The sequence below is a fragment of the Trachymyrmex septentrionalis genome, unplaced genomic scaffold, assembly GCF_001594115.1.
Source record: "Trachymyrmex septentrionalis isolate Tsep2-gDNA-1 unplaced genomic scaffold, Tsep1.0 scaffold97, whole genome shotgun sequence".
NCBI lineage: Eukaryota > Metazoa > Arthropoda > Insecta > Hymenoptera > Formicidae > Trachymyrmex > Trachymyrmex septentrionalis.
The window spans coordinates 2552387-2562594 of NW_017306160.1; the positions used below are offsets into that span (position 1 = coordinate 2552387).

Here is a 10208-nt window from a genome sequence, read left to right on the forward strand (position 1 = left end):
TTATGTAATATATTCTATAATATATTATCATCAAAATATTCATTTCGAAAAAATATATTTCTTTGTAAACAAAAACAAAATAGAAAAATAGCAGAGGAAGAGAAGGAAGGTAAGGAAGAAAGAGGAGAAAGACAGAGAGCCACATTTAATACTAAATGTGCAGCGAGTATGCTTCAAATACCTATTGAGAACATCAGCAAATCTATCGCATATTTCATACGGATAATAAACATCATTAAATATGCACTCATAAGCAACTGTTAGCGTACACTGAGAATAATCGAAATATTAGAATGGAAAATTATTACTTCATTAAAACTTGCTACACCGTTTGATTCATTTTCAGATCAGTATTATGCTCCGTTGCGTCTTCCATCGAATATCTACACTTTTCAACATCTTTTGCATTTTCTTCTGTCTTAATGGAGTTGTCAGCCGCATGATCATTCTCGGTCTTACACATTTCACCCGATGTGGTTATATTAGCTTCTGTTTTGATTTCTTGCTTAACTGTAAATGCTTGCTTTCTGGCTTTAGTTTCCTTTTTGGTGTCTGTTCTCTCCCTCTCATACATAAACGTTTTTCGTTTTCTCCGCATCGGTTTGCACACCTTTTTGTACAGCACATTCATTTCCTTTACTCTGCTGGTCGGGATCGTCCAGTCCATCTCTTTAGCCGTTGTGTCGGAATTTCGTGTCGGATCCATACCGCTTTCATATTCCGGAATTTCAAATCCCAATTTATTCATGACAGCCATCATTACCTCGTCGACGTTGCCATTGATAATTAAATCAGCTTTTTTATCCTACAAATATACATTTTTATTAGTGATGAAATTAATATCTATATGACATAATATCTTTTTACAAATTTATGCCGTGTGATAATCCTACATGTTTTGTCGGTTGCAGATTACATATAACGAGACGGCCTCCGTATTTTTTTGTATATAAAGGCAGATTACCACTTGGAATAATTTGTAACGTCGTTCCCAGACATATACTTAAATCGGCGACACTAAAAGAACATCAGTAAACATTATATTTAATATTGAGATGTATGATACGCGCTATTTTAGATAAGTATTTTCAAGAATTTTTATTACAAAACCTGAGACATTCTGCAAGCCATACTAAAACCATGTGTACTATTACATTCACAATTTTAATACAATTCTTGATGTACGAATGTTAAAATTTGCACGCATAATAGCTTCGTATAGCGAGTATTTTATTATAATTTCTGCTACTCTGAATGTTGATACATAATATTACAGTCACTTACCTGGAGTGAAGGTCAGACAGTGTCAAGTCGCTGTCTGGCAAATTATGCTCCCAATCGAGAATGGTATCGTGCATTCGGCCACGGCAAGGGCGCCCTCCTATTTGTTCCGATCTGCATACAGTATCTAAGGATTTTTTCCCCACGCTTTTGGTCGCAAAATTTCGAATAAATTGTCTGGAAAATAATTTATATTTTTTACTACTTTTAATATTTTTGTTACAAAAAAACTAACATTACTATAATAATTGAACTCATTTTCTCTATTTATTGTTTATTGGACTGAATTTTTTTTAGCGGAATTAAATATATTGATTAAATTTAAACAATTTATGTTTTTTTTTATTGTTTCCTTATATTTGAAATCATATTTTTATGTATGTGTACAAACCTGCCACATTTGTCACACTGCTCTGTAAACATATTTCCATGCAGCTCAGCAAGATATTGCCTCTGTATTCCTGATCGTAGATGTAGCCCATCTATATTCTGACTTATAATAAACTTTACTTTTTCTAAAAAAAAAAAAAGAAAGAAAACATCGTGTAGAAAAATAGAAAAAGAAAATGTTTATAAACAAAACTTTCATTTTTCACAATTTACTTTGCCAAAACTTACTGGTTTCTATCAATTTTTTCAATGCCATATGGGTCTTTGTAGGGATTGCTTCATCAAAAGAGATGTTCATGGAAGGTTTTAAACCCTTTTGTTCCAATGTCCATACACCATTTGTACCCCTAGTACAAAAAAGAATGTCGCTCAAATTGGCGATATAAATAAATATGTTGTACTCCAATTATGAAATTCTCTATTTGCTCAATTTATAAACAACTACAAATTTTATATTTGCATATTTAAATTCCTTAATTTTTTTTTTTTAATTTCGTGTACTTATTAGATTTAAGGATTATAGGGATATATTAAGATTATAAGGACAAGTTGAAAATACATAAGCATGTATGTTTATGTAAGTATCTTTAAAAGTTAGAATACTTCTGGTATGAGGAGCCTCTTTTATAAAAATACATAATGACTTAGCATTGTTCAATATGTTTTTAATCTCATACTCCTTTAATCTTTAAAAATTCTTCTGCGTCTTCCTTTCCAGGATACATCAAATCAGTCTTTGAAGGTGAAGGTGAATAGGAAAATGGAGATACATGAGTGAACTCGGATATGGACAGGTATGAAATTCATAATCTTGAGAAATGACAATGCGATAGTCACCGAAAATCGGGAATACCCGCCGCAGTGCTAATACCGGCTCCAGTGTGGACCACGACGTGACGCGCGCCTTGTATCCACTCGGCCAGGAGACCACATTTCAGACGAAGAGTCTCGACGCTGTCGTATCTCTGCAAGCAGAAAGGAATAAAGAAAAAAAACGAAGGAAAAAGAAAACAATGGAAGAAAAAAAAAAAAGTAGAGCGTCACTCGACTCCGCGAGGAATTGGCGACGTGGAGCAAAACGCCATCGCGCGTTTACCGCGCGTCGCCGAAAACTTCGGGAAAAAGAGGGGAAAAAAAAAAAAAATATCTCGTCCCGCCGAATTATTTTTTTACCTCTTCCAGCCCGAGCACTCCTTTGTTTTCGTACGGCGATAACCCGTCCGCGTAGCTCGATGACATTTTTGCGCGTCCGCGAAGTCCGAGGTGAGTCCCGTCCAGATATCCGTAATCACGACGCCTCGAGGGAACGCCACGAACGGCGATACGTGCTCGTCGTCTCACACGAAGCGGGTTCGACGCGATTTTCAGCCGCGCTCCGGCCGCCCTCCCATGTGCCAGACGAATACGTAAACAATATGAATCGAGAGCTAATGACCGCGTGCTGTTATGTTTATACGCTACGAATGACGATAAGTGATAGGAAACTCGAGACCCGCGGAGAACGCATTCTGTTTTATAGACTGCACTGCATGCAACGAAATGGCACTTGAACAGAAAGAAGATAATAAACCCCCCGGGGCATGCGCTCTGAGCCGCGCGCCGTAGGAGCGGCGGTCGGTCGTTCCGGACGCCACGGACGCTTCGGTTCATCTCGCCTCCATTCAATTCATGCACGAGCCATCAACCAACCGCGCAGGGCGCCAATTTCAAATCGTCGATTGTGTTTATTGAAACTAGGTGAAAATGAGAAAGGGAGCTTTCCAGCAGAGGCGCATAGCGACACAGGAATCATTCCGTCTTTGTTTCTTACTGATTATTGAACAAGGACGGAATGACTCTTGTGTCAATTTGCGTCTCTTGCTGGAAAGCTTCCAAAAGTGAGCGAATTTATTGGAATACTTATAAACATAATAATGAGACAAAGGGAGTAGGAATACTTTTCCCAAAAAACAAATGCATTTAAAGTACGAAGGTCTGTGCAAATTGAACTTGACAACTCGATTGAATCAAACAGAATTCCGTGTATTTTTTAAATTTGAATGACTATGTATAAAATGATAATTAAAAGACAAATTCGCATCGTAATAGGGTATCACGTTTCAATTTGAAGCTCTTGTTTGAAAATGACAAATGAGTGAGCAAATTTACTATATAGGTGTTGACAATGAAATTATAATTATTATCTAAATAAATATAAATATAATAATGACCCTTGTGATCTTTGTCTTATTATTTTAATTAAGAAGTCATTATTACATCTATATTTATTTAAAATATTCATAATTTCAAATTATAAATATTCTAAATATTCATAATTTGGACGTTTAATAAATTTGCTCATTTTTGTATTTTTCATCTTGTTTCATGATATACAGTTGGATTACATTTCTTATATTATTTCAGAAATCTTTTATATTTATTAATACAATAATTCTACTTTATCTTTCTTTAAATACAAAGATATTTAAAAAAATGATAAGCAGTATTTTTATAATATGTATCTAAATAGAAAGTATAGAATCGCGATCCTTACAATCAATAAAATTGACTAAAGTTTGACTAAACCTCAGTTCGTTTAATTGATAATTAATAATATTTTATTAATACAGATAAAAATTAATAAAAATCACTTTTCGTGATTTGATACAGTAACAAAATTTATTAAATATTAATACATATTTTTTTTAATTAATTCAATATGTACAAATTCATATTTTTTTAAATAGTATTCTAAGTAAACGTTTATGATAAGTTCGATCACTTGCATTACTATTCTGCATTAATGTATATTAAATATGCTACTTTATATAAAGTATTTAAATACAGTGGCCTGATGTAATCAATTTTGACAATAAAATAATACACATGTATATTCTGTTAAATAACGTGACAATACTATTATTAAATAGCTAATTATTTAAATTATTTATAAATCTTTACATTTAACTTTGCAATTTAGTTGTAACAGTTTCAAATATGTATTAATCTAGCACAGTGCAACTAACTGAATTCGCTATTACTTACAGTAAATAAATATTTAATATTAAATAAAAAATAATATAGTTACACGAAATTAATAGTTCTCAATAAATATACGTTTGTGCATTTAGTAAATATTTACTTAAAACTATTCAAACAAATATTAATTAAAATTTAGTGTCTTTTATATATATATATATATATATATATGTATGTATATGTATATGAAAAGAAAAATTGGATTAATATATGGCGATAAAATACATATAGTTAACAATTTTACCATAGACATGACATTGATTGGGTCGCGATTCTCAGTGAGACGACTTCGATCAAAGTTTAATTAATCGTACTCACTAGTCAATTAAAGTTTGATTAAACTTGATCTCGCCGAAGTCGCCCTGAAGGATACATTATATATCGAAGGAGCATATTTCGCAGTGTCTCGTTGACGGTAAAAAAAAATCATACAACTCGCTAAAAGATTTCATGAAGCGGAATTGGACTTAGGTGGCGTCTCGCGTTCACCGTTCATCGTCGTTTCTCGCCAGCGGTCGTTCTCCACGTTCTCCTCGATTTCCATTCCACCGATCTTCGGTACTTAGGAAGTTTCTTCCGCCCATGCTGCCGCCTGCCGCTCCGCGGTCGCGTTAAACCGCTGATCGAGTATCCGTACTCGTCGAGTGATGGGGAACACGCGTCGCGACGAAGAAAGATGCGGGGTGCTAGGAAAACAAAAGAAAGCCAACCGCTGAATAGTCGCCAGGTCGAGCATGCGGTCAGTCGGGAGAGACGTTACGTCGGTTTTCGCGAATAATCGGCACGTATATATACCTATACATCTACGTGTATCGAGGAGGAAAAAGAAAGGGAGAGGGAGAGAGAGCGAACGAACCGCGCGGCGGCGAGTTGGGCGCGTTACGTCGTCGATGTGTGCGACCAGGTGATTGAAGAAACACTCCCTCCCCCCCCCTCTCTCTCTCTTTTTCCCTCCCACCCTCGTGCTATCTCTCTCCCTTTCTCCCTCTCTCGCACCTATATTCCGACTCACACTCTCTCCGGTATATAACCTCAAACCGTCGGCGAGTTCGTGTCGCGTCGTCCGACGTTCCGCGCCGCGTATGTTTTCGGCCACGGCTGAACCGGGTTCCGGATGTGCGTGGCGCGGTTCCTGCCGTCGCAGCGGGTGTTAATGAGCTCCGGCGGTTTCTCACCACATGACACTCGTAAGTACATTCCTGTCATCGGTTCTTTTTTTTTTCTTTCTTCTCTTTTGCTCTCCCGCCTTTCCTCCTTCGTTGCCCCTTTTCGCCGTCCTCGTGGACCCGTGCCCCGCGATCGCGTCCTCGACGAGGGGTTTTTTTTTTTCCTTCCCCTCCGCGGCCTTCGCCGTCGGCGGTCGGCGCCGATAAATCCCTCCCCGGCGAAATTTTCGCGCGTGCCGGCGGCGTGAATTCCGGCCGGAACTCCACGCGTGCTTTCGGACGGAAACGTCGTTAAGGATATACCTCCGCGTGGGGGTTTTTTTTTTTGTTTTTTCCCCCCCACGATCGCACACGACGTATCTGCCTTTCTTTTTCCCCCCTTTCTCGGAATGTAGGAATTTCATTTCACGCAGAGCGACATCTCCGTTCGTGTATGTTATCCGTTATCGTCGGGATGTTGCTCTTGGAATGCCGCTTTTAGATCGCGCCGAGCTGTTCAAGTTGAAGTATATACCAAAACCGGAGAACGTATCTATTTTAAGTGAAACGAAGACGATTGGAGCGAACCCTTCCATCTACTTCACAAGTAAAGAACGTGGGTGTCCTTTTGGCGGGTGGTATACGTTTGACTTTTTGAAGTCGACGCTTTTCCTCTTCGATTACTGTTTTTTTTTTTTTTTTGCTTTTCATCGTTCCACTTTCGAGAAGTAAAGGTTAATTATTAATATTCGTTATTAATCTGCATTAATATTTAATCGTGTGCTGTTACTTTAGGAGTGATTTCGATCGAGCTTCAATTAATTTGTCATCAAGATCTGTCTGTTAAATTCTATTAATACGGATGGAATTGTTAGTTGTTCATTATTTGACATGAAAAAAAATTTATTAACATTTATTTTCATCAAGGTAATAGATTAACTTTAATCTCCGTTGAATTTGTTTTTTATCTTTTTTTAGTTTTATGAATTAGAAAGAAAAAAGGAAGGTGAATATCAGCACTTGTTTGTTAACTCGAAGCTAATTATTAATTCTTTATCATTTGACATATGAAAAAAAAAAGGATTAATGCCGGTTTCCATCAATGATTAACTTTGATCTCAATTCAACTTATTTTTTATTTTTTTCTGGTGTTAAAAATAGGAAAATGATGAAAGGCAAGCTGAATCGAAATTAAAGTTAATTTGCATTGGTGAAAACGGAAATAAAGGGCGACGAATTATGTAGTCGGAAATTTCGTTAGGATTATTCTGTCGAAGATTTAATTAATCACTTCATATATATGCTAATAAACGGTTCTTCACGAGTTTAAATACTTAACGCACGAAAATGATTTCACGTCATTTGGTGCGCGTATTTTTTTCAAACGAAAGTTTCGGGCTTTCGATCGCACGATGTGTCGGCGATCTCTCTATTGAACAAACGATAAGTAATTAGGACCGGTCGGCCACGCGTTCGGTGCTAAATGACACGCTAAATGAATGAGAATGCGAGACTTTGTGCCTGCGATGAAAAAATACACGTGTATTTTTTCATAACGATCCGACTTGCGCGATATTCCACGACGTGTGCGGGCTCCTGACGAGCACGTGCTACTTTTGTGTAAATTACAAGGTATGTTGCGAAAGAAAATAATTATCTAGGATGACTCGGAAATCAATAATATCGCATACACAGGGTGTTCTGAGTTGTTTGACCAAGGTATATATATATATATATATACGCGTATACGCTGGGCTCTCGCTTACCTAGTTATAGCACTGTTCCTGCCCTTTTCGCTTGATATCACAACAGGCAAACACACGGAAAATTAATTTTATATGTACAGAACGGTGTTTTCCAGCGAATTCGGTTAGACGCACTAATACGCACTGTTGCATGTTAAAACCGTTATATACGAATTTTGTTTGGGTGTAAAAAATTAAATGCAAATATTTCAAATCATAAAATACACATTTTTAAGCAGTATAATATAGGGCTTAGAATCAACTCAATAATGTGTGAGTAATAATATTATTATAAGCAAAAATTGTTTAAAAACGTACAGACGTTTCGACCTCTATCGGAATTACATTAATTTCATTGTACCAACCTATTGTAAATTTGAGAGGAAGCTTACAATATTATAGACTTCATACGATTATTATGTGACTTCTGAAATAGACTAACAGCAAGTTCCGATAAAAAGCTGATTAAATCTAGGCCGTATCTTGCCATAATTATTCTTTCCAACAAATATACATGTGCTTTTTATATATTGAACAGTCTTGCGCAGTTACCGGTAACATTTAAATTTATTTTTTTAACATTGAGAAGAATCCGATAGAGGTCGAAACGTCTGTACGTTTTTTGATTGTTTACATAATATTGTTATTCATACATTATCTTGAGTTGATTCTTAGCCTTATATTGTATTGTTCAATTTTGTTTAATTATTGCAATCGTTATTACTTATTGATTTTTAATACACTTTTTTCCTAACAATACAATAAAATGTATTGAATATTTGGTGGTTTGATCTATTGGGTGGTCCGGAAGTCCGTGCGGATTTTTTCATTGATTTTTCAAAAGTTTTTTTATTTGTTGCGAAATTTTCGTTACGATTATATCATTCGCTAGAGCAAAGTTTCAGCTTTAAGAATCTGTTTTTTAAATTGCGATATGATGATTTTTATCGGAGTTATGAGCAATCGAAATCAGAATGCTTCTTTACTTAACTCGCGAATAACTCAGAAACAAAAAATTATAGGAACATTTTTAAAAAATGATTTTGTAGGGAAAGCTTTAAGTTTTTACGATGGGTAGTCGAAAATTTTCGTAAATTTTTTTTGGGCACGTGAGAGACCCCCAAAGTGAAAAGAAAATTTTTTATCTTTTTCAGCTCGTAGTTTTTGGTATGTAAAAATTATCAAACTCATATAAACTTAAAAAATGTGATAAGCTTTTAAAAGTAGAGATTTCAAGCTTTAAAACCCTTTTTTTAAATTTAAATTTCGTTCATTTTTGACGAAGGTATCGTATATACAATTTTTCATTGTAAAATCCGCACGGACTTTCCGGACCACCCAATATTTCTATATTAAACACACGATTTTATGTCAATCTGTATGATCTTTAATGTGCATCAATATCCGCTGAATACATCAAATCGAATTTGCTATTAACGCGCAGATATTGCCTTGGAAACTACTACTTTAATACAAAAAGAATTATTTTTGAAGTATCTAAAAATTTAGGTAGTCAGTAGAGTCCGACCGAAATTTGGGTTTCAGTTTCGGTCAGTTTCGGTTGAAATTAAGAGAAAATTTCGATAAGTAAATCGAAACTGTACAAATTGCATCGCGCCGGTGAGTATTCGAAAAACGTATGTTCCGTACTGAAAAAAAAATCACAGAGTTACATACGAAATCATGTAATCAGGATAAGTAAATTGCATATCGGATTGTTTCAAATCAGTACGTGATTTTTTTAAATTACATAATTTTAGATTTTAAATAAATGATATTAAAACTATTATAATTCCATCCATTATGTGATTTTATAGTTATCGAATTTTAAAGAATTGAATGATAGAAATAGAAGAAAAAAAACATTATGTGCCTTATCAAATTACGTAATCTAAAAAAATCACGTACTGGTTTGAAATAATTCGTTACGTGATTTATTTATCTTAATTATATGATTTCGTTATGTAATTTTGTGACGTGATTTTTTTCAATAAGGTTATCGTCGACTAATCGGCGTCAATTGTTATAAAGTACGCCGGCGCTGTCTCTTTTTTCTTTATCCTTTTTTATTCGCCAAATTGCTACCATGTATAATGCCTGAAATTCTTTATAATTTAAGGAATAATAAGATTAATCACATCTAATTTTTAAAAGAATACATAAATTTTACATAGCTTAATATTCAATGATTTTCTGGAAATTATATGATGTTTGTAAGATTTATCCAAAAATTTCAGTAACGGAATTTTAGCCGAAATTGAATAAAAATCGTATATTTATTTTCGGTTTCGGTCGAAAGCAGAAAAGTAGTTTCGAATAGACTCTAGTAAACAGATCTAAAAATAATTCTGCTGAACTATTAAAATAATTATGTAGGAAATTCAAACGTGACAAATAATGCTATAAAAACTTTTGACATTCTAGCTTGGATGATAACTTGGATGTACTGCATAATTATTTTAATAGTCTAACATAATTATTTTTAGATCTGTATACAGCTAAATTTTCATGAACTTCAACAAAATCGTTCTTTTCGTGAACAAATTTAATTTGGATTCTTTCACAAGAAAATTATTATACAATTTTACATAAAATAATATATTATTATTATATAAGAATATACTATTTT

The 10208-nt window shown here is 34.6% G+C and overlaps 2 protein-coding genes across 3 annotated transcripts in view; one reads left to right on the forward strand and one right to left on the reverse strand.

Annotated features, from left to right (window-relative positions):
- Positions 1–114: 114 nt before the first annotated feature.
- LOC108756300 (NAD-dependent protein deacetylase Sirt6) lies at positions 115–3227 on the reverse strand. The gene is made up of 7 exons (XM_018500006.1): positions 2845–3227; positions 2509–2636; positions 1900–2018; positions 1673–1796; positions 1285–1458; positions 894–1017; positions 115–805 (listed from the first exon to the last, which is right to left on the reverse strand). The coding sequence occupies exons 1-7, from the start codon at positions 2908–2910 to the stop codon at positions 323–325; spliced, it is 1218 nt and encodes a 405-aa protein (XP_018355508.1). The 5' UTR covers positions 2911–3227; the 3' UTR covers positions 115–322.
- Positions 3228–5700: 2473 nt separating this feature from the next.
- LOC108756301 (beta-1,3-galactosyltransferase 5) overlaps positions 5701–10208 on the forward strand; it is a 16591-nt gene continuing 12083 nt past the window's right edge. Inside the window, exon 1 of one of the 2 annotated variants that reach the window (XM_018500007.1) lies at positions 5701–5876. The gene's annotated coding sequence lies outside the window, so the exon portion shown is untranslated. Of the gene's footprint in view, positions 5877–6438; positions 6451–10208 lie in introns of those variants that run through there. The other variant, XM_018500009.1, reaches the window with a different exon arrangement.